The sequence below is a fragment of the Lingula anatina genome, chromosome 1 (assembly GCF_051362555.1).
Source record: "Lingula anatina isolate TDL-2025a chromosome 1, LinAna3.0, whole genome shotgun sequence".
Lineage (NCBI taxonomy): Eukaryota > Metazoa > Brachiopoda > Lingulata > Lingulida > Lingulidae > Lingula > Lingula anatina.
The window spans coordinates 36,052,354-36,075,603 of NC_141767.1; the positions used below are offsets into that span (position 1 = coordinate 36,052,354).

At 37.1% G+C, this 23,250-nt stretch overlaps 2 protein-coding genes across 5 annotated transcripts in view; one reads left to right on the forward strand and one right to left on the reverse strand.

Annotated features, from left to right (window-relative positions):
* LOC106168608 (TBCC domain-containing protein 1) lies at positions 1-11,229 on the reverse strand. The gene is made up of 18 exons (XM_013547736.3): positions 11,106-11,229; positions 10,631-10,692; positions 8,318-8,380; positions 7,935-8,032; positions 7,638-7,746; positions 7,309-7,369; positions 5,303-5,378; positions 4,944-5,037; positions 4,705-4,774; positions 4,109-4,229; positions 3,581-3,671; positions 3,320-3,368; positions 2,940-3,019; positions 2,615-2,737; positions 2,147-2,322; positions 1,241-1,338; positions 817-966; positions 1-545 (listed from the first exon to the last, which is right to left on the reverse strand). Exons 1-18 carry the CDS (start codon positions 11,199-11,201, stop codon positions 462-464), a joined length of 1,701 nt encoding a protein of 566 aa, XP_013403190.2. The 5' UTR covers positions 11,202-11,229; the 3' UTR covers positions 1-461.
* Positions 11,135-23,250, forward strand: part of LOC106168621 (uncharacterized) — a 25,133-nt gene continuing 13,017 nt past the window's right edge. Inside the window, exons 1-2 of one of the 4 annotated variants that reach the window (XM_087002261.1) lie at positions 11,135-11,274; positions 20,021-20,355. In XM_087002261.1, the coding sequence (XP_086858387.1) occupies positions 20,037-20,355 (319 nt within the window). In that variant the 5' untranslated portion in view covers positions 11,135-11,274; positions 20,021-20,036. Of the gene's footprint in view, positions 11,275-14,355; positions 14,952-17,045; positions 18,180-19,132; positions 19,306-20,020; positions 20,356-23,250 lie in introns of those variants that run through there. The other 3 variants (XM_013547766.3, XM_013547764.3, XM_013547767.3) reach the window with 3 other exon arrangements.

Genomic DNA, 23,250 nt, shown 5'->3' on the forward strand with positions numbered 1-23,250 from the left:
ACTAATTCTGAACAGTCACATTGACAAACCAAATAACAAAATGAAATAAAACTACGAGTAAGACATTTACCTTAACAAAATTTCATCATATATTTAAACATTAAATGGTCAGATAGATTTTTAAATGCAAAAATTTCAAAGCTGGATTAATGTCAACGTAAAATCATTCTACTGGAAAGAAATCCTTTGCAATAAGCTTCAGATACACAAAGCACTTCACGAATAGCAAACAATTGGGTGTATAAGTCTTTAAACATGGCAACTTTATCAACAGGATACAAATACATTTGGAATATCATTGCTTTATAAAGCACATAAATAATAAATGTATCAGATTTCATGGGTCGGATATTTGGACTTCGTTTAAGTAAATCACTTTCCTTTACACATTGTCATCTCTTCATTTTGGCATTTAAGAAGCAATAGTTATATTATTTTGGGGACTAAAATTCTCAGTTATTTCAAGGTGTTCCTTTTTTCTTGGCATCGGCAGGAGCTGCTAAACCATCCACTTCTCGTTTATGGCCACTCTCAACCAGCCAGTCCTTGAGAAATATAGAGAAAAGACATTCATGCATGCCCAAAAGGCTTCTTTGAACAACATTCATATGTAAAAAAATTGTTATAGATCTTTTTTATTTTGATTGTTCTTGGTGAAAGTGGTGTTTTTGCATGTAATTTTTGCTAAAACCTGTTTTATATGCTCATTTTATCTTGAAAGGCTGAAGTCAAAACCAGGGACAGATCTTTTTACTTCTAACTAAATGGTTTATTTGAACTGGTGGTTTAAATTAACAACCACCTTTTCTAGTTTACCTGAAAGTGTGTTTCTACCAGCTGCTGGAACTGTTTCCTCTGCTCTTTACTCAGCCCAGCTTCCTTCACAGTCTTCTGCCACAGGTCTATCTGCTTCTCCCGCTGGCTGATGGCTTTCTTGTACTTGGGGGGGATTTCATATGGAATTGCCTTAGAAATGGAAGAAATTATGCAGTTACCTTCCATGCTAGGTTGATTATTTCAGATTGGTTTTATATTTCACTAAAAAGTATTTTATGAGATAAATAATCAACATATAATTGCTGATATTTTCTCTTCATAAATATCTGTAACCAATTTTTATGCTTGACCAAACAAAAATATCCAATTACGTCCTTTATACTTCATATCATAAATCAATTAATCAAACCCTTCAGTAAACTAATTAACCCTTATAAGAATATTCATAAAAACACCCAATCACCTTGGTATTCCCTTGCATTTCAAATGGAATGTTGAAGGTGTAGAAGTCTGCAGGTGGCATGAGTTCCCAGACTGGATGGTCTTCATGGTGGTCAGGACCTGGTGTGAACATAAGGAAAGGTCAGTTTTAAGATATGAGCACTTCTGAAATATGACTGAAAAATGAGGGTCGATTCCAAATTGTATCATCCACAAGGTCAGTCATGTTATCACAGTAATATGTGGCATTAACTATGATATTTTCGGTAAATAACCATAGCCATTCATAAAATGAGTAATGTTCTGTTCTTAATCATTAATTTTTCTTTTCTTTTTTCATAAACAATGATAAAAGTTCAAGAGGTCACACTTCAAGTCAAAAACAATTTAAAAGATAAAGAACTGCACATGTAACCCACTTCGATATTTTCAAAAAGTCATCATATTCATAGAAATGGAGAATTTCAAATGCTGTACATATTTCAAATAGTTTTTCAAAAAATAATAAATAAAAAACATAAAAGCAAATAAACAAGCTCAAACCACATCTTAATTTTGAAGAAAAGATATCACTATGTCTGACATTCGTCCTACCTGGCCTTGACCTCTTAATTGGTGCTTAACAAAATGGATGCACATTTCAAACAAATATGTTAACAGAACAAGTATCTTAAAACCTAAAACGTGATACATCTAATTTATAACTGTTAGTCAAAGCATGCATTGCAACATATTTTCACCATGACAACAAATAAATAATTGTTAAGTGGTTTCAAGTGCATTAATAGACTTACAAATAATATGTCATGGGGTAAATTTCACAATTAAAGTTTTCCTGGAAGCCACTGGTGCTTAGAAAAAAAAGGACGGTTCTCAATAAAATTGAAAACATTTAACCCGTAATTGTTATCACTTTCGTCATACTAACCTACGCAGAAAGGCTGATCCCAGACATTAGGTACTGATGGCAGGCCCACTGTAGCCATGTGGTCTTCCAGCTTGGCATAGTGGGTATGGTAGGGGGCCAAGATTAGGCTGTCATTGCCCCCTAATATCAGGGGTCTTGTGGGGGTCAGGAGGTGGAATGTACACAATGTACTGTTACTGGAAGTACAAGTGAAGTTTGCTTGTCATTTATTTCATGAGTTGTAAAGATTTACTGAGAACCAATGGGAATCAAGTTTGAATTTTAACAAAACAAACCAAAATGATATACTCATATTCTTCAGGCTATACAAAACATTATTTAGCTCCATGGTGCTGAAATGAAGAAAGCGTATGACATACTGATGAACCACCTAGTAGTAGTAGTAGTAGCAGTAGTAGTACATAAAACAGGGATATTATCATTCATGTGAATATATAGAGTCTGTGTTGATTGAATGGATTTCCCTACCTGACACTGAAGCGCCTGCATGCTCCTATGACCGTGACCTGTTCACAAGCATTGACGTGAACCACTGTGTCCACAGCACCCAGGATGATGGTGGAGTTACGACACTTTTCAATACTCACAGACCTGAAATAGTGGCAAAAACAGATAAATCTTTAATCGAAGAGATTATTTGTCATTAATTCACTAGTTGATAACTGTGCTCTCAAAGTGTTAATGTGTCTGCTAATTTCTACATTTAAATAAATATTTGTGCATTTAGGTATGGACTCTTTGAAGTGATGTTTTTAGGTATTAATATTCTACAAAGAGACAAAAGGTACTTTACCTAATAGGGGACAATAAATATAAATAGGCAAAATGACACCTATGAACTTTGACTGTAGCTATCTCTAGAGTACCAGAACTCTGAAAAAAAGTTATACAGTACTAAGTTAAGGTTGTTATTTAATATACACTCCAAACAGTACTAATGACAATAAGTACATATCATATTCCATATACTTAATAGCCAAGGCTGAAAATGTGTGTTTGTACATCCATATCTTTCAAATTACTGCATGCAATAACTTTTTCATTGGTGTATTCACAGAATGTTGAAAGTGTCAAGTACCAATTATGGCTTCTTCAACAAAATAATTTACTTTCTATTATCTTCAGTTATAATATACCCTTAACATCTGTAAATCTAAAATACTCCATACCTACCCGTGAGATTGTCTGCTTGCAGACTTGAGACATAATTATAACTTTGTTGCTAAAATAAAAAAAATCAAATTGATGAAAATTCATTAAAATTTTCAAATCTGATCATAGATATGATTATGAATATATAGAATGACTTATTTTACTGTATCAGATCAATATTAAAAGGATTTCAAACAATGAAAAAAAATTATCAAAATTCTAGCAATCAACTCAGTAAATAATACAACTTCTCTACAAAAGCTCTGTTATTTATAATCATACCCCATGATATGTTCCCTTGGGACCAGGTGGGCATTTGTGGCTATCTTTCCTCTCTTGCCCAAGTTCTCCCCTTTGCTTTCCTTGTCCTCAGCTGGCAAGTATGGAAAATGCCCGGAAAATATCATAAATACATGCAAACTCTATAGCCTGCCATGACAATGTTAATATTTACTTAGTCTGACAAGGTAAAATAAATGAAAAAAAAAATCCAACATGTACATGTAAAAACTAGGCATACATGTTATTAAACTACACAAAACTAACCATATAGTCATATTTCCCATAAGAAATGATTACAACACTGAAATCTTCACCACAGATATGCCCTCATGCAAAATGATCTACTAGTCTTTCAAACACCTTAAAATGAAATGTAAGTAAAACCTCCCAGTCAGAAACTGAAGATAAACATCACCCAGTGTAATCCCTATAAGTGCATGTAGGTGGTCATCTTTACTTTCAAAATGAGATAGCATATAGACAATAGCATATAATGTTAAGTTTAAAGCAAGCACAGCAGTCCTATACCTGCCATTGGCCATGAAAGTCTCCTTCCAGTGGCAATACATGACCCAATACCAAAGGGATTGGTTGTTAAGGTTGCCCGCAACCAAGACTGGAGCATTCTAAAGGAAAACGTCCCAGTGATCTGAAATAACCAGACATGCATATGCTAGCTATAGTCTATTGGTCTTAACTTTAAAAACAAAAAATTAAGTCTATTTTGAATCATGAATCAGAAGTTGTCAATTCAAACAAGGACATTTGGGGTGTTTCACAAAGAGTGAGAATGGACAATGCTTGAGACTGCTACATTTCATAGGACTACAACAGATGCCATAAACATTTTATCAGTGATGCCCTAAAAAGAAAATTCAGATTTTCTGAAAAGCAGGTTTAGTTCTTGCCACAGAGTATGTTGAAGTGAAGCATTAACAATTATGAACCTTGAAAAAAAATTGATATCCAAATATGTGAGGCATTTGTAATCATTCTTGAGTTAATTCTATTTATTAACACCCTTTCCCATCTAACTATAACATACAGTATCTCCACTGCAGTTGTGTTTTAAACACCATATCCCCAGTCTGTCATGCATCCTATCATGCCAGATTTATTTTTACCTTTGAGAATCCACTCTTAGCTTTCACAGCCTGTGGTGTTAGTGCCAGTTCATGTATTGGTGTCACAGCCCTGGGGAAAAGAAAGACATGATGAACCTTAACACATTCAATGTACAGTGTATTATGTAGAAATATGCCAATAAAGCAACAAGTTTGAATGCTGCCAGGTGTAATTATTAAATGTGCAGTATCAACTGAAAATTTAATGAATTTAAAAAATGGGTTTAAGAGACACCTACTTGCTTCTATCAAGAGACCCTGCAATGATGAAACTGAGTGCCTCCACTGCCTCCATACTGAGATTCACATCACTGCCTGCAGTGCCATATGCATCTGAAAGTAATATTTTTTTTCTTCAAAATTATTATTAATAATGTATAATCATTAATAACAGGATACTACAGTACTTCAGAGCACAGCAATTTATTCAGATTGGGCTTTTAAGAAAGATATCAAAGCTGTTGAATAAATACAAAATGTAACTTGTAAGTTTTAACTTTTAAAAAATTGAACAGTCATTACAATTATGCAAATAACCTGCACATCAAAAGTACTAATGACTCATTTTAGATGGCCGTGCTGTTCACCTTCTACATACCTGGCTCAATAAGTAATTCCATTAATTCATTCAGGTGGTTTAACACAAAGGTCAGGTGACTGTGTTCATCCAGTGCCTTTAAGAGAAAAACGTTGGAAGTACAAACATTGTGTGATGACTAAACTATTTTCATGTATATATTAAATAATAAGTTAAAATATCTATACACTTTGTTATGGAAAGTGCCTTTGTTATGGAAAGATCTCTTTTCATAAATCTACTACACTATACTTAGTAAAAAGGAAAAAAACAAGGCAGCAAAGCTGTCAAATGTACAGACAAAAAGCAGGAAATAACTATGCACAAAATAGGCTAATGTCAATTCTGATGCAAAAGTACATTATGTTAAACTGCAAATTTAACATCAAATTTTAATTATGCTCAACAGGTAATACCAATGTAAGTAAAATGTGTAACAAGCATAAGGCTTCAGGCCCATGGGAGTTCAAGTTCACACTTTGAACATGTATAACTTCCAGAAAAAGAAGCCAATTAGACTGCTTTTCCAACTCAGGCTGCATGCCGATTTCGAACTTGACTTGCGTTTTAGTAAGATCAATTACTCCTGTGAGTTTCATGACAACAAGCCTATCGGTTTTTCTTGAAATGTGTTTACAGTGTTGCATATATGCTGAAAAGTGAAAAAAAAAAGCATAACTTCTACAATAAAGGCCCGATCATGCTGATTTTTTAACTTGACCTGTGTTTTATGAATATTCATCAGCTCTGTAAATATAAAGCCCAAAAGTAAAACTGCCTTCCACTTATCGTGCTTACAATGAAAGTGCACGGCGACGGCGATGACGGCGACGACAGACACAGGTGATGTCAATATGTACAGACACATCTATATATATTTACTGTACTGTTTAAGAACAGTAATTGACATGGTTTTTCTTAAATGGTCATCATGGGAACAGTGCCCAAAATAGGTTTTTTTCAAATTTTGATGCAATATTACATAATGTTTAACAGCATAATGACCATCAATTTTTAATAATAAAATATTAGTATCATGGATGTTCAGAAAATGTGACTAGCAAAGGTTTTCAGGCCCATGGAACTTCAAAGTCACAACTTGAAAATGCCAAAATGTAAACAAGACAGCACTGTTCTGAAATGTTTTTTTTCCATTTTTAACAATTTTTAACATAACACAAAATTAACGGTTTACTGCCATTTTTATATGATCAACTAAGAAAATTGATGAGATGGAAAAAATATCAACAGAGCAGTGTTAAATGTCCAATTTCTTCCATTCTGAGATTCTGAACATAGTGAATGATTGAATCTGACAAACTGCAATGATATGAGTTTTTTTCTATTTTTGAAACTTTATGACACAATACATGATAACAAGTTTACCATCTTTTTTACAAAATCAACTAACAATGTTGTAAAGATGCAGGAAATGTCAAACAAACACTTTTATGTATCTTATTAGTTTAATAATGAGACTGTTAACATGCCTAAGAATTGAATCTGAGGAAATGTGAAAAATATGCTGAAAAGTGAAAAAACAGCATAACTTCTACAATAATGGCCCGATCATACTGATTTTCGAACTTGACCTGCGTTTTATGAATATTCATCAGCTCTGTAAATATAAAGCCAAAAAGTAAAACTGCCCTCCACTTATCGTGTTTACAAGGAAAGTGCACGGCGCCGGCATCGGCATCGGCATCGGCATCGGCATCGCCATCGGCGACGACAGACGCAGGTGATGGCAATATGTACAGACACATCTGTGTCTGTACATAAAAAACATGAAACAAAGTAAGGGTCTATATGAATGTTAAAGGAACAGGTCAGGAATTCAGCACCTGAAAAGGTGACAAGAAATCTATCCCATGTTTTTACCACACAAATTAGCTGATGCCTAAAAGTGACTTTTGACAAACAGCACTCCTTCTGATGGCATTTGAAATTTGCTTTGTTTTTTACACACCAAGTTTTAATTAGAACTCTGTTCTAGTTCTTGACAAAAACCTCTTCAGAAGTCCTACCTTAGATGAAGATGGTGTTGACCTGCCCTCTAGCTCTGGGGATCTTGATCTACTTGGCCATCTTTGGAACTAGAGTTAAGACTTTTTAAACATTAAAACAAATATAATCATATACGTTAAAAATTTTTTTGACAGCTTAGCACTTAAAAGTATCAATATCTATTAATAAACATATCATAAAATTGAAATTTTAATTGTGCATATACCTGTTCCAAAGTAACCATTTACAAATCGAGGCAACACAAGATTTAACAGATCAGACTGATGAATGAAAAATATATATTTGTAACCTGAAATATGATTTTAAATTAACACCAACCAAAGGATACTCCTCATTCAGTACCATAGATGTCCGCAAGTTGATTTTGTGAAGTTGCTGTATGTACAGTAACAGCACAAATTTCAGGGTGTCCACTGTCAGCTGTGCCCGCCATTTGTCTGTCAAAAAATTCATGCATATAATGTTTAAATATACATTCTAATTCACACAATTTTTTTTCACATTTAAAAATTGGAGAAAGGCGTATTTGATAAATAATATATACAAGATTGGAAAAGGAATTAAAGCAGTGTCTTTGCAAACAAGAAATCAAGTAATAAAGTCAATGAAATATATAGAAGCTTACCACGATCTGCTGATGTTTTACACTTGGCTAACTGATTGTAAAGAGCAACCTTTTGTCCTGATGGCATGTCACTCAGTAGTAAATAACCCTCAAAATACCTACAAAACAAACATAATTGTGCTTTAACAAATTTTCATAAATATCTTAGTTCACTTACTTAATTAGTAACAAATATTCAGGGTGTCTTTTGCTGAGTCAAGGCTCTTGGAAGTTTCACAAGTTGAAGGTTGGGAGAAATGACAGAGCTCATTTGACCCATGTAATGTCTAATCAAACTTCATATGGCCTTACCATAGTCAGCTATGTCTTTTTAAAACAAACCAACACAAAAATTGTATGTTGCTATGAAACTCTACTTGATAAATCGCATGTTAAATACTTACATCCATGCTAGGTCTTCTGATAGCTGCAGTTTGTTGCAAGCTATGTGCTTCCACACTGAATAGCTGTAAATAAAACATAACAATCATAAAACATTATAATATCTTAAAAGTCAATTATAATTACAAATGAAGAATCAATTTTAAGTTTGAAAGAATTTTATGATCTAGTTACACTAAAGACAAATTATGAGTCACTCAAGATTACATATAACCAAGTTGGTTAAAATGTACATGATTTGAAAATTATATGGATAAAATAAAGTTTGAGTCTATTTTTTAGTATTTGCAGGCCCTAAAGAGCTAAATTATTAACTTCATATTTTCCTCAAACATCGTGAGGGTCAACAAAATGTGCAAAAAATTTTGATCAGTAACTTTCCAGTCAGAAATTGAATCAAAACCTAAAAATAATTTTGGAAGGTCAGCAAGCATCATGGAAGTTTACTTAAGCTCTAGGAATTTTTTGCTGGTTGGTTGGGCACAATATAGACAGGCAAGCAATGGCACCTGAGCTCTTCAAAGACTTCAAATACAGAACTTGTGACAAAAACTATAAATCTCCCAGTATATAATTTTATTTAAAATTTATTTATATACATAATATAATGATTTTTAGAAAAGCAAAGAAAATGATCTGGTTATAGTTGTTAATATGATCAGAAGATTAAAAATAGAAGAGACTACATATCTAAGCCTTGAACAGTTACAGGTAACTATGATCAAGTGTGTGATCATGGGATGACAAGTTCACTTTTGATATTATCTATCAGCAGTAACTCAATTAAAATGTCAGGTAACTCTGCTGATTGCAATCAAGGATTAACCAATCAAGGTAACCCCTTTGATCAGACAACTGTACAATTACCTTTAATTAAGTACCTGAAAGATACAGTAACCTTAAAGGGGAATTAAAGGGAAATTTACAGCCATTCAGGTAACTTTGATTACCTGTGATCAAAGGGAGTATGCACTGGTCAAAAAGATGGCTTCTTTTAACAGCTTTTGGACTCTGAAGTATATAAGCTGATAAAAGTTTGGAATCTGGAAGCACTGTTGCAAGTGCCACTGATTTGCCACCATGTCACTCTCTAAAACTGCTGCCAGACAGAAAAATTATAGAGAAAGACTTCAAAGTAATCCAGAGAAGTACAAGGAAGTGAAAAAGAAAGACAATGAAAGGCATTTGGTTAGAAATATGACAGAGGCTGTTTTGGAGGAGAAACGCAGAAGAGACAGAGAAAGGAAAAGAGAGGCAAGAAAAAGAAAAAGAGAAATGGAGAATCTCCCCCCTGAGTGCTCTTCCTATCAAGACACTTGGTCTCTTGAGGAAGCCACTAAAAGAGTTCAGAAGTGTCTGCCAAAATCTCCTACAAAGCAAGCTGCAGTCTTAGCACAGATCTACAATGAAATGTCTCCAAGGAGGAAGAAGATGTTTCACGAGCAAATTGAGCTTATTGATGAAACAGAAGACTGTGGACAGAACCGTTAAGGAGATGGCCCAGGAAATGTCTTGTAAATCAAGATAATCAAGTCAAACTATAGGTTGAGATGATAATGATATTGAAGTCACATTTTACCGAGCACAAGATTCTTTCAAGATGCTGTTAATTTTAACACTCAAAAAGACAGGACCAGGGTGTCAATAAAAATAATCAGGACTTGCCTTAACAGTAAATGAGTACAGTTCTACACAGTTATATAAAAAGAGTTGGAATAATCTGATTAATGCATGGTTTCTACTTAGCTTATACAACAGACCTTCACAAAGCTAAGTATACATTGTCTATGCATAAATTTTGACACTTTTAAGTTAAAACTGTTAAAACAAACCTGATATTATACTCTAGTATTAAATAATTATGTTATATTTTTAAAGCTGATCACATGATTAATAAATGTATTTTGCTATTACTGGAAATTATCTTTAAAACTAATGCTGGTAAATAAATTATTAAATATTATTTCATGGTCTAGTATTACTTTTTTTATGTAGAAATTTTAGAAAATGGACAAAATGTCCTTTTGAAATGTGTCCTTTTAAAATTAGTTTAACGTTGAAGATTCATGTCCATTTCTTGACTGAAGAAATGCTGACTGATCATCTGTCTAATTTCACTGAGCTATATGCAAGGCAAAATTGAAACGTCTCTTATTTTTCTTTTTTTCTTATGTTTCCTGTCTTCTTGATTGAACAAAAAATAAGACGTGGTGAAAATCTTTCTGAACATTTAAAGAATATGTAGCCTTCCATGGAGCTTTTAAGGCGAGAGAATGTTGGCTGAAATTAAATATTTTTGAAAACATGTACAATACCTCAGTTGTGGAAATCCAAGTTTCCCTTTGGTCTTAGCATAAGGCACAATCTTTTTGACATTCTGAAAGTAAGAAAACAACATGTGAAATACAATATTTTAAGACATAAAAATGACAGTTTAAATACTGTGAAGACATATTCTATTTGTTTTGGCACTTCCCACATAAATTATTAATAATAATATATAGTTTGTATCACGTGGTGACAAATTTGTGATTCTTAATGGACATTCACCATTTTTTCTTGAAGGCATCTAATACTTAATATCTACACAGCAAAACAAATGAAATCTTTGAATCTCTACAATACTGAAGTTCATAACACAAAATACTAAATTACTGAACCTTTGAATCTCTACAATATTGCAGTTCATAACATAAAATACAAAATTACTGAAAATAAGCTATTGTTAAAATCAAGTCACACTTCTGTCGTCTTATTTTCAGTTGAAATAGGACTGTTCCTAAGACTCACGTGTGGTGAAAGGCGAGGGTGTGGTGCCACCTGGAGTGCCCCATAGTTGAAGGGTTCTGCTTTCACCCACAATATAACCGATGATGGAGAACTCATCCCGCGCGGGCCTCAATTCCACCTGCAATTTTCATGAAAAGTAATAAACACAGCGAGCAATTCATACTAAAATGTGAGTCTGCACGGTTAAATTGGTAGTTTGGATGATAAAAGGTAGTTTTGGGGAAAATTATAATTATTTTTTCAAATGTGATCGAATTTGTGTTAGAATGGAATGCAAAGGCTACGACGAGAAAAAAGGGATCAACCCTTAACGATAATACACCGAGGTCCCAACAATTGTTGAGATCCACTTCTTCATCTTAAAATGTTATTAAAACAATGGAAATCTCTTTGGTTTACAAAAAAAAACTAAATTTAGTTTTTTATTTTACTAAATAGACACAAATAACACCCAAAAACGTCTTACCACCAAAATGAATAAACGACCTTCACCCCAAACACTAACATCAGTTCAGCACGGATGTTCTGCTAAGGTTTGATTGGACGAACATGAAAAATAAATGAAACACAAAAATATTACATGTAGGGAGTGAAAGGAGGTTTTTGAATCAATATAAGGGCCGGTTGGTGTGTAAGCAAAGTTCTGTATGAGTTCAAAAGTAATAGTATATAATATCAACTTGGAGCAAATGTAAATGTGCTAGCTTTTAGGACGCAATCGCAACAAACACAATGGCAAGTAGACCTTATTAATATCACGTCTATACATTCTTACATTTACAGATAGACCTATACGAATACTTTATGTTGGCTTTGTGAAAGGATGATGCCCCGGTCTCCCCTATGTATAATACCCGGTGGATTGTTAATTTGGGCAATTTTCATTTTAAAAAAAGAAGTATTAAAAATCCCACCAAAAAAGAGATCGGGTGACGCCGCAACTTGCAGCCTTTTCGATGGCATAGTTTTATTTAGGCCTATTCATTTATCTTCATATGATTGTCCAAACATGAGTAGGCCTATATAACAATTAGTATTTTTATTACTTTTATCAATTGATTAAAGATAATGTTTTGGCCAAGATTATTCTTGTAGTTGTATGGTGATAAGGTGAGGGCGGTGAGGGGGAGGGGAAGAGTTTGGAACATTTCCAGGAAAATTTTACCTCATTCCTATAATTAAGATCAAAAAAATGTCCCGTTTTTGTCCCACTGAAGGCACAGGTGTTGTTTTGTACTAATTCAAAATGAAATGAAATATTGCGGTTATAAAGTGGAGTGAATATTGTTGTGTAACACCAAAGCTTAATCAGAGACGCAATCAGCCCATCTTCACCACATGCGTCTCGGGTTGGCAAGAGCCCTTTAATCAATGAAAACGTATCAAATGGCCGCAACCATCTCCAATGAATTTACATTTAATTGCTACCGAATTGAGGCATTTAGACGCAGTCTCTCTTGTATTTAAGTTAACACATTTTTGTTATTTCAACTCGCATTCGTTGGTGTGTACATCTGTCTTTGGTCTCGTATAAGCAAAATCACTTAGCGGACTTAGCACCTTAAAAAAAGACCTGGTTCTGTAATTTCATAAGGTTAATTCTTTTTAGCTGCAGCTGTTCTTATCAGTGTACAAAAACAATTACTGCGAAATTGTGCAGTACAGTATATAACCTGAGTGCGTTCGACCTATTGCATAATATCATTTGCGTGTTCCTTTAATCGAAACAAATGTAGTTATGAGTCGTTGTAATAATCGTCCTTGTTTTTTCAATCATCATCAATGGATAGAGGAAGCATGTGGAAATGGTAAGGCGGGGGAGGGGGGGGGGAGGGTCTATGGAAATTTTAAAAGATGCCGTACTAAGTATGTGAAACAGGGTTACTATTTTTTAAAACTCCTGAAGGTAAGGGGCTGTATACCCCATTCTTCATTTGAGAGAGGCAGTGAGAACCCAAAATATGTACTCTTTGAAAATTTGAACTTTCATTTAACAATACAGTTGTTTAGAACAACAGTTTAAAAAACGAGATAAGAGTCCACTTAATCGCAACGTACATAACAAGTTAATTAACTGCTGTCGTGGAGCTAGTGAAACCCGACCCGCCCTCTCACGTGTACCTGTTCAACCGTATCACAGCGAGATTGAATGCACGACGCAACACCAGCAGTAATGTGTGGTATTTTAGTTTATAAACTACCCTGCATTGTACATTATTGGCCGCGACAGCACAAGTAATCATCCGGCGGAGTTCAAAGTGCCGATACGGACTCGGTTACAACTTTGTTTAAACTCATCAGCAAATGAACCCCGTTGTATCCCCCAAATGTATCGATGACTCAATAAAGTATTGTCAAGTGCTGGGCGCATGCAGAGATGATACAGAGATACCATGTGTACAAAACTTTAATAAAGGCACTCTGTTTGTCCGTCAGCCTCTTGAACAGGTATCTACTGTATAAGCATCATTTGAAGGTCGAATTAATGTTGCTTGCTTGTTATTAATTGTCCTTACTGCGTTAAATCTGTTTTAAGATTAAATCATATCGAGACGTCATTGCTCTCTCTCTCTCTCTCTCTCTCTCTCTCTCTCTCTCTCTCTCTCTCTCTCTCACTCACACCCACACACACACACACACACACACATTATAATCCCACGATCACTTTTGTACCATTTAAGATTGACGTCCTCTTGTATGATAAAAAAATATGAGTTTTCAATAAAATAAAAGATTTACACAAAGATTGAAAAAGACACATCCCATATGTGTATGTAGTGGGTTAAATTGGAGGGTGTTTGCTATGGCGTGCTAGGCAGGTGCATTAAGTAGCTTTGCATTTCAACCCTTTCAAAAAAGAAGAATAGTTGAGTGGAAAATCTTCTACTTGCGTTCCAGCGAGAGGACGGGCACTTCGTGTAAAAACAGGTACGCATGCAGCGCTGTTTACAGTGTCCAAAAGTAATTTATCAGCACGCTGGGCGGAGACACACTTTATATCCTATAATTACAGATATTGTTACCAGTTGACCGGTGTTGTATACAAGTCCCATACATTTCTTAATAAGATATTTTAAAGAAGAATGTCCCGGGTTAAAATAGATTTTAAAGAAGGAATTTTTTGATAGAATTTTCAAGGCCATAGTATCACGCCAAAGGCATTGGAGATATATTGCATCTCTACTTCTATGATTGCATGTAGTATCTGTCGTATTCGCAAGCATTCCACAGCTCTGTGGCAGTTGGTAAGGGGGTAATAGGTATTTGCTACTGCCCTGATAGCCCGCGAAGCTAACGTAGTTGCCACTGACGATTACACCGACGTTGCGTCACAAGTTCCGCAATGAAAACAATCGGAACGAGAAAATACTAACTCCTGAAGTGTCATTAACAACCCAGCGAGAAACCTGTCAAGAAAAGTCACCTCTCCTGACAAAGCAGCTTATTTGAGCTTACACTTGCTTACGACAATCTTGTTGCAACAGTCAGAACGTCAACAGCTCGGCACAAAAGCGCTACCCCCACCTCGGGCGCCGTGGAGTGGTCATAAGAACGGTCCACGTGTGGACACTCTGTTTAAGGTGGGATCGGGGCGGTACAAGTTAACTAACCTGAGCTAACTGGCAATCACATCGATGTGGCTTTGCAGGCTTTGTAAACTACTTAAGTGAGGGCAACTGTAGGGATTATCCGAGTAAGGAATTTTTGTGTTTTACACTGAACTGACGTTGGACGATTCATTTGTAAATTCCGATCGAGTTTTAGACCCGAGGTTTGAACTGACCGAACGTCCGAAAACTGAGTTTCGCAATAAAAGAGAAACAAGGGACTGATATTGGATATCAGGTAAAGTACTTAATCCATCGTTTTCTAAACATTTTGTTGTGTATTTTAAATCAAATGAAAAAGAATAAGGCATACATAAGACTACTGCATGAATAGAAATCGTTTGACCAGAAAGAAAAGTATATATTTCATATGTTCCACCACGTGATGGCCTTTTTTTACTTCGGTTACACTACTGAATAAAAACAATATATATGCGTTATCATGCCCCTCTTCACAGTTCTGGTTTTGATTTTGAGGAATGTAAGTGTAATATAATGATGACCACACGAAGTAAACTGAATACACAGGGAAAAAAACTGATGTTGATGATGTCTGATAAGTGCCATTTGCGTTCATCTGGCAAAGGTCATGAGCACTGTCTGCAGTCTAGAGAAAGATAAATTCTACTATTTTGTTAGTGGCATTAGAAAAGGTCTTAAACAGCTCATAACGGAAGTACTTGTAATTTTTGCTGTGTTATTTTTGAACTGGGCTACCCCTGTGATAAATTAGTTTCACATGGTTTTGCCGATTGGTCTTAATTCTTTTAATTGAATTCAGCGCAAATATTTTGTAATTGGCTGGGAGTTTTTTATTCTGTGGGAGTGTGGCGATTTACCTGCCCTCAGACATTTCAGCAGTTAAGAATACATATAAGGTAATCTTTCACCAAAGCGACCAGCTTCGAGGGCAGTAAAACTTATAACAGGCAATTGTTACAACTTGATCATAACCGAAAAACGTCTGAGTTTCGCTGGCGATGGAATGTTTTCATGGGAACATTTGAGGAGTTGCCCGCGGCATGCGCATGCTCAACTAATTAAGAACACGATCCAAGAAAACACTCTAACAAACAAGTATCGGATGCAATCACGGTCAGTTATCATAATATTGAGACGTTTTATGAGATGGCTGTGACACGGAATTATGTCAGTTTTGAACGATACGTGGAAAAGAAAAATACTTCATTTAACGATCATAATACCCATTTCAGAATAAACACAATATCCCGATATTGTCTGGTCTTCGCGTTCGGGTTGAAAGGCCATTCGACTCACCGATCAGTATCATACGACAGCTGAGTGCGTTCTGTTTGTGACGTAAGGGCGCAACCTAACCCACCGATTATACAACGGGGTCGCGGGAGGCACTACCGGTACATCGTGTTCTCTTCACGCGCCTCTGCGTGTGCGTTCTTGTGAGTAGTGCTTCCCCACCTCTCGCCCGTAAAGCCCGTAAAATTTGGATCAGATCTCGTATAAAAGAGATTAAGACCAAATTTATATAATCACGTACCTTTTCTTTTCATTATCGTATTTTATTATTTCTAAAACGCAGAAAGTAAATTTCTCTTTTCTTTCTTTCTTTGACTTGTTCTGCTACATGTTTTAATATGAAGTGCATTTTAACGATCTTGTAAAAACGCTGTGAGTCATGTGCCACTGATTGTGATAAAAATTCCAAGTTTTCAAATCTTCTGGTTTATTTAAGGTTTGTCGCAACTGAAAATTCTAAACTGCCCAAAAAATAGTGGTACTCAATCAAGTGTAATTTTGAGGTAGACTTGCTTTAACTCTCATCTTTCATCTAAACTCGTTGCCTTATCCTTTTTTGTCGAATTTTGCACCTTGTCTGTTTTATATCCCTCTGTCAAATGTAAGTAAGTGTGCATACTAGGAAAAATGTAGATTTAACGATATCATTTGATACTATATCAGACTTGTAGCACATTTTCTAGCAGATTATGAAAAACACTACGCCGCCCCCAAAAAGGTACCACCAGGCACCAATCTATTCGATCTGTCATTGCCGAACATCTATCACACTAAACTAAATACGGCACCAAAAATCCGTAGTGACCGGGGCGCAAACATTTGCCAGACTAAACTTGCTGTTTCCCTAAAACGCCAATCACAGCGTTATCCTATTTTTTCATTTCGGGATCTAGGACCTTGAAATGCCTAAGGCACACAGTTACCAATTTCGTGCAATACGCTGTTACGGTCCTAGACTATTTATTTGACATTTTCTTGCTAGAGTAAATCGTTCAGGGCTCTTCCTCACAAGATCCGGGCCTGAGGGTCCTTGACGCTGAATCTAACACAACCTTGTGCTCTCCCAGCTGGAGTTGAGCAAGATCGTTCAGATCACTGGAAACTACACGATAGAAGCGTGTTTTAATTTTACTGTTACGCGAGCCCTACTCTTGTTTCCGATTCACGCTCCCATTTCACGGTGGTCGACTCGAAAAAGATGCGAACACTGAGTATCAAATGTCTCGCTTTCAGCCAGATAAAAACGCGAACCACGCACTTTCTAGTGGATTTTTTTCAAACCTTGATATTTGAAACCCATTTGTTAATGATATCTAAGCTCGATCCGATTGAACGAGTATAGTTTTCCGTGTTTTGTCAGCACCCTTTCTGTAATTGTTGCTCGCCTGGTCGGTTACGAAGAAGCTACACCGTCCCGGCGTACAAAGCTTTCTTGTTATCGGGCATGCCGCTTTGCACAAAATGTTGTTCCACGCAACAAACCGCGGAATGGTAAAGCGGAGAAACCTCGAATAAGCGGAAACTGATTCACATCTCTCAGGTACATGGTCTAAAAAGAAAAGAGCATGCGGTCCATGTCCTAACAACACTTGCTCTAAGGGGATTCTCAACTCGCAGACAAAACGATTCACCCCTTTATTATTAACTCAGTGCGGTAACTGAGTTGCTACGCTCAGTATCTGTCAAAAGGAAATTGACGTCCTTACACAGTGACTGTGACGGACTAATCGTTGAGGACCTGGCCCGATTCAAGCCCTGTATCAACAGCTGGGACGGAGATACAAAGCTCACAGCTATTGAATACTTTCAGTCAGCGTGCAATTCTCGATGCGTTAACAACGAGAGAGAGCGCTTAGCATGTGAGGGAGAGAGAGCGCGAGAGAGATAGACAGAGGGATAGGAGAGGAGACGCAGTGAAATATTAGTTTATTCCAAAGCGTGGGTGCGCAGAAGTTTTATGAAATATTGACGGAATTGTCACAAAACCGATAAACAGATAAACATCGCGTGGTGGTCATTGGTCATTTGAAGAGGTTGCAAAGTCTTGTGGAAATAACAGAAAAGAGGTGGATATAGTTCGCTACGCGATAAAGGTCGGCTTCAGCCCTGATACATCGCAAAAGTAGCGATAGGAGTGGGATACACATACAACTAGGCAGGAGACCTCATTTGCAGGACTTGAGAACAACGGGTAAGGATAAAAAAGATTTTTTTTCAAATATCGTGTCAACCCCCACAGCAGTTCAGTAAGTAAACGGATCATTTAACCACCTTTCTTTCAGATCTGTGTGCCTTGTAAATGCTCGATTTAGTCAGGTATGTCGAGTTTAAATATTGAAATTAAATTCCAATGGGACTCTGAAGGGTATCATTGTTGAGGAAAACTATCGATTCGGGATAGTGAAAACAACCTTGTTTTCGTTTTGATTTTTGTACCTGGGTAAACATAGAAAGGACCTAACCCTCCGGAGGCGAAAGAATGATCCGACCTCGAGGGATCGGGACCTGCATAACTCGGTTTGTTTTTGGCATCTTTTCTCTGCTGCCTCGGTGTACAAAGTAAGAAAAGGTGATCAAGGTGAAATATGGGTGAAGTTGATGAGTGTTGGATAATGGGAGGCCGAAAGGCAGAGCTATAAGTGTTATAATAGAGTAACATGTAGATTGTGTTTTAAACATGATAACTCTCTCTCTCTCTCTCTCTCTCCCTCTCTTTCTCTCTTATTCTGCCCTCATGTCCCACACGCTCACTTACATAACCACACTTTTTTAACACAACCGTCCTTGAAATAACTCGTATAACAGTAGTTAGCGTGCTTTCCCATGTCCAGTTCCTCGGTTTGAAGTGACCGGCAAAATACGGTACAATTAACCAATTTTAATCAACTTTGCCAACGCCAAGTTTTATCTCGCCCCTCAATTACCACCGAAATTTGTTGTTTGTAATGAGTTCCCCGACAGGCCGTAGCCATCAAGTATACTTCAGTCATCAATCAACGTCCAGTGCCGTTACCATCGTTAGTAAACTCCGCACTCGAGGGCTGCTTGAGTAATGGTATTTTTTATCTATATTTTCAACACCTCCGTCCCCCCTCTTCTCTAAGGCTTGATAAATGCTCAGTAGCAGAGGTGAGTGACCATTGTGAGTGACCACAAAGTTTGAGTGACATGTACAACGACCAGGCTTTGCTGGCTAGATTAAGAAATCAAACTGAACAAGAGGGCGACTCTGGTCGTCGTTGAAGAGACACTGAATGGTGGGAATATAGATATTTTTACCGATGGCTGTTTTGGTCAATATCGTTCAAAGGCTAGTTGTAAGTAAATGAATCGCTCAGTGAAAAGCTTCGTCTGAGAAGAAGCGCAAATGCGTGTCATATCACAGAACGTAATTTGTGGTGAAAAAATTGCATTCAATCTACGGTAGAGTTGCATCTATAGAAAAAAAAAGATAACTACTCCTTTATTATATTTGAGTGTTCACGCTCGGGTGCGTGCCTGTGTGCCCGTGGGTCGCCAGGGGTCTCTTCTACATGAAACTGAAACTGTGATGTTTATGCAATGTTTGGTCTACCAGACGGCGGTCGTGCACAACGCGTCGAGGGGAAACTCTCCAACATTGTTCTTTTTTTCTACGCTCCCTGGTCTGTAAACAGAAGTGGCGTAAGGTGATACTCTATTATTTAGTTGGAACAGAAATGCAGTATCTTTTTATTGTTGGTATTTTATCAAACTTCCAACTCAAGCTGTGATTCTCTATCAGATCCTGTGTTCCTTGCACTCAGTTTACTAGCCAAGGGAACTTAGCAGCAGACTTCATCACCAAAACTCAGTGCCCCCTAGCCTGGGATCTTTAAGCACTGGTCTTGCTATTTCAAAGAAATTTTCTACTCCAACAGGAGTGAGTATATAGTAATAGGCCTAGCTTAGAATTGTTTATATGCCAGGCGGACGTTTGATTCGAAGCGCTCTCTTCGGCTCTGTATCGGGTCATCACTCTGCTTTTACTCAAACGAAAATTTTCTTTTCCAGTCGCGCCAGTGTGACGATGGCCTGGAATAAAGCTGCTTTGGTCCTGCTTTCTCTCATCTTGTGTTCCGAGGGCCAGGTACACCGGTATGGCCTATCTTCATACCACTACAACCGGCGCCCGGCCCAAACCCCCTGCCCGTACCAGTGTATCTGTGCGCCCATGGGCTCGGACCCGCCTAGATCCAAGAACCTGAACGTGATGCTCACGATGCACAGGTACCAGAGGTTGATTTACGGATACGGCGGCATGAAATTCCAGGAAAATTCCCCGGAAAATAATGGCCGAGAAATGACCTGTCTGGGACTCAGCAGCGTGCCCAGTTACATACCAGGAGGTAGGTGAAAACGATCCTATTCACATATGAAGAAGTATACATATATAAATCTATATATGCAAGACGTTGTTGTTGTTGCAGTTATTGTGTGTAGTGTTATTGTTAAAGGCGCAACAATATGACATGAGCTGAAAGCTCTTTTATGTTGTGACTTATTTGTTTGTGGTTGGTCATGCTTTTAGATACAGCACGTTTGGTCTCTAATTTATAAGCAAGTGGCCTTGCTATGCGAAATTGCCTGAGATTTCCATCACATCCATCGTTCCTACAAATGATAATGTACAATTTAAACCGCAAAGTGGGCATCTGCCTTAACAACGCCTATCAAACTTCATAAACAACCCAGAGTTATCATATTGCCGGCTATAAATCTGCGCCCAGAGCAGCTGCGAGAGTTTTTTGAAATTATCAAAAAATGAGTACCAATTTAACTTGCAATTTACGCGTTTTAGATTGTTGGGAGGAGACTCGTTAAGCCATGTTGCCTTTGATGCTCCAGTACAGAAAATCATTATTTTTTCAATGCATGTCGCCTGGTGCAGCACGGTGGCCGTATTTCTTTTTTAGAATAACATTTTGTTGGTTTAATGTCACGGTACAGGCTTGCAAACGCGAACGTTTAGAAAATGTCGCATTATTTAAGAGAGTAAAAAATAGAACACATTATCTGATCTTGTTGATTTTTTCCGGTAGTATTTCCGTCCAACAACAATAAGGCGTTTCCTTAGCCTGACCCGAGAAAGATTTCTTTTGGTGGCTGTCCCCAAATTTCCAGTAATAGGTTTTGTTTTGTGTCAATAACTCAAGTGTTGGGTGTCTCATTGATGGAGGCAGTGCTGTGTCAACAACAGCCCTGCTTTAAATAATGTTCTCATAGCCTTCCCTGAACCAAGTCAAGAGATCTTACAGATGGCATAAGTGCGTGTAAATATCCAAGTAAATCTTAAGTTAAAGTTAAATATGTTTGTTTATTGAGGTATATACTTATACAGCACCAACACGGTGTAATTAACCGGTGTTGTATGGATATTTGTTACTAACAATAACGCAAACCATTGTTCATTTAGCAAACTTAGTTGGGCTGTTTAACTCTGTGCGTAAATAACAGGGCAAGGAGGGGCGTCAGTTGGGGCGGCACTAACTTATTCTCCCACCGTGCCCTTTATGTGTTTTACAGGCGAAATTCGCAATAAAAGCGCAGACTTTCAAACATGTTGAATGGAAATAAGTACAATATTTTAGTACAATATTTATTTTTTTGTAAACATATAAACTTATATTGTTTTCCAATCTATTCAACAAAATGGCCAGAAATAAGTCGAAAGGGGGCAAATTCCGGTCGGAGGAAATCGGTAAGAGCCTAAGAGGGATTCGCTTATAATTTTTGTCTTCAAATGAACTTCTGACCGCTTTAGAGCGGCTTACCAATAAACTAGCGAATCTGTTTAAACCTGAGTTTCTTTCAATATTTGTGATAAAGATGGAAATCTTGCTTCGGGCTTCGAGTATTCTTAAGTCACCGACAGGACACTAAGTGGCTCAAAACCTGAATTTCACAGCGGCAAACATGCGGCTGATTTACCTGCCCTGAAGATGTAAGATTCTCGCGTTTCTCTACTTTTATTTTCCGTCAATAGTAAGACAGGCGTTTAAACTTTGCATGAAAAGGTGCGTGAAAAAGTCATTGATGGGCACTATTACCAGTCGTGCCCCTGCCTTTGACGAGGGTTGAGAAAGGTTAAGTCCATTACGCCGCGTGAAATGAAGGGGAAAACGAGACGGAAGGTGTGGAGGCTTTCAGTTTTTTTGGACGTGCTACAACGCCCCTTGGCCCCTCACAGAATAGCACGGACTCCTGAAATGCGCCCTATTTCCACTGGGTTGCCTATCGTGGATCATGAAAGGTCTCGTGTGCCATACCTTGCCGTTGTTTTGCCATTGTATTGCACATTGTGTCACGTTTCATTTTATTGCATTGTGAAGTGTCGTGTTTTATTTGGAGCTGAATGCGCGGTTTCTCGGGTTTAAGCGCTGTGGCTTCACTAAGCCATAGATGCGGTATAGGTTTATTCTAGTTCAGGTACAAAGTAGTAGAAAGATGTGTGTGTGTCATATATCAGGCTGTCAATCTTTAGTTGTGTGATCTGCCATAAATCGAGGCAATTTGCTTCTGTAACGATGAGTGATAGAACCCTTAACACCTATCACACATGTTAATAAAATCCGCCGCTTTACGCAACTCAAGATACTGTAAGTGTGCATTTGAGAATTTTCGACGATATGCTTTTAAATAACCTCTTGTGCAAGTTGAACCCTCGGGTAGCATATTGTTCTCCATATTAAATGCAATTCTCTCTTTACACCTGTAATACTGGCCTGTGTACTTTTGTTAGTGATTTAGACTGACCTTGAAATCAATTTATGTGTAGGTCAGATTAGACAGGCCTTTATTAGTTAAAACAAGGAGTTATAACTCCTTGGTTAAAAGCAGTGTAGCAATTAAGAGTTGTTTGGCAAGGTTTGGGAAAGGGAAATATCCGTCTTAAAGTGATTCGACGATACTTAACATATTCTTCCCTCGTTGAAAAATTACCAACCAATTTGAACTGTAATGCAGATAATGATATAACGTTGACTAACACGAGCTGTGGACAACACTGGTCGTACTCCTTCAAGTATCTCTCATAAAGATTTTGTCGTTACCTTTTAGAGGAAACTGTGGGTTTGCTGTAAGAACGAAATATACTCGTGGTAATGCTACATTTTGTCGGTTCCTCTGGGAAAGTTTGGGATCACCTTTGGCCCTTTGTTGCCCATTACTGGACAATTACCTGACACAGACGTGGTCACTCTGTAATCCACACTATCTGGACAGTATCACGTTCTCTTAATGAG

Excerpts from the sequence above, each read along its gene's own strand:
- LOC106168608 (XM_013547736.3), bottom strand. The coding sequence starts at position 11,201 with ATGAGTTCTCCATCATCGGTTATATTGTGGGTGAAAGCAGAACCCTTC. Across the intron at positions 7,370-7,637 it reads TCTATGGTACTGAATGAGGA|ATGGCCAAGTAGATCAAGAT; the intron begins GTATCCTTTGGT and ends CTAGTTCCAAAG. Across the intron at positions 2,323-2,614 it reads TGCAGGCGCTTCAGTGTCAG|TAACAGTACATTGTGTACAT; the intron begins GTAGGGAAATCC and ends TTGTACTTCCAG.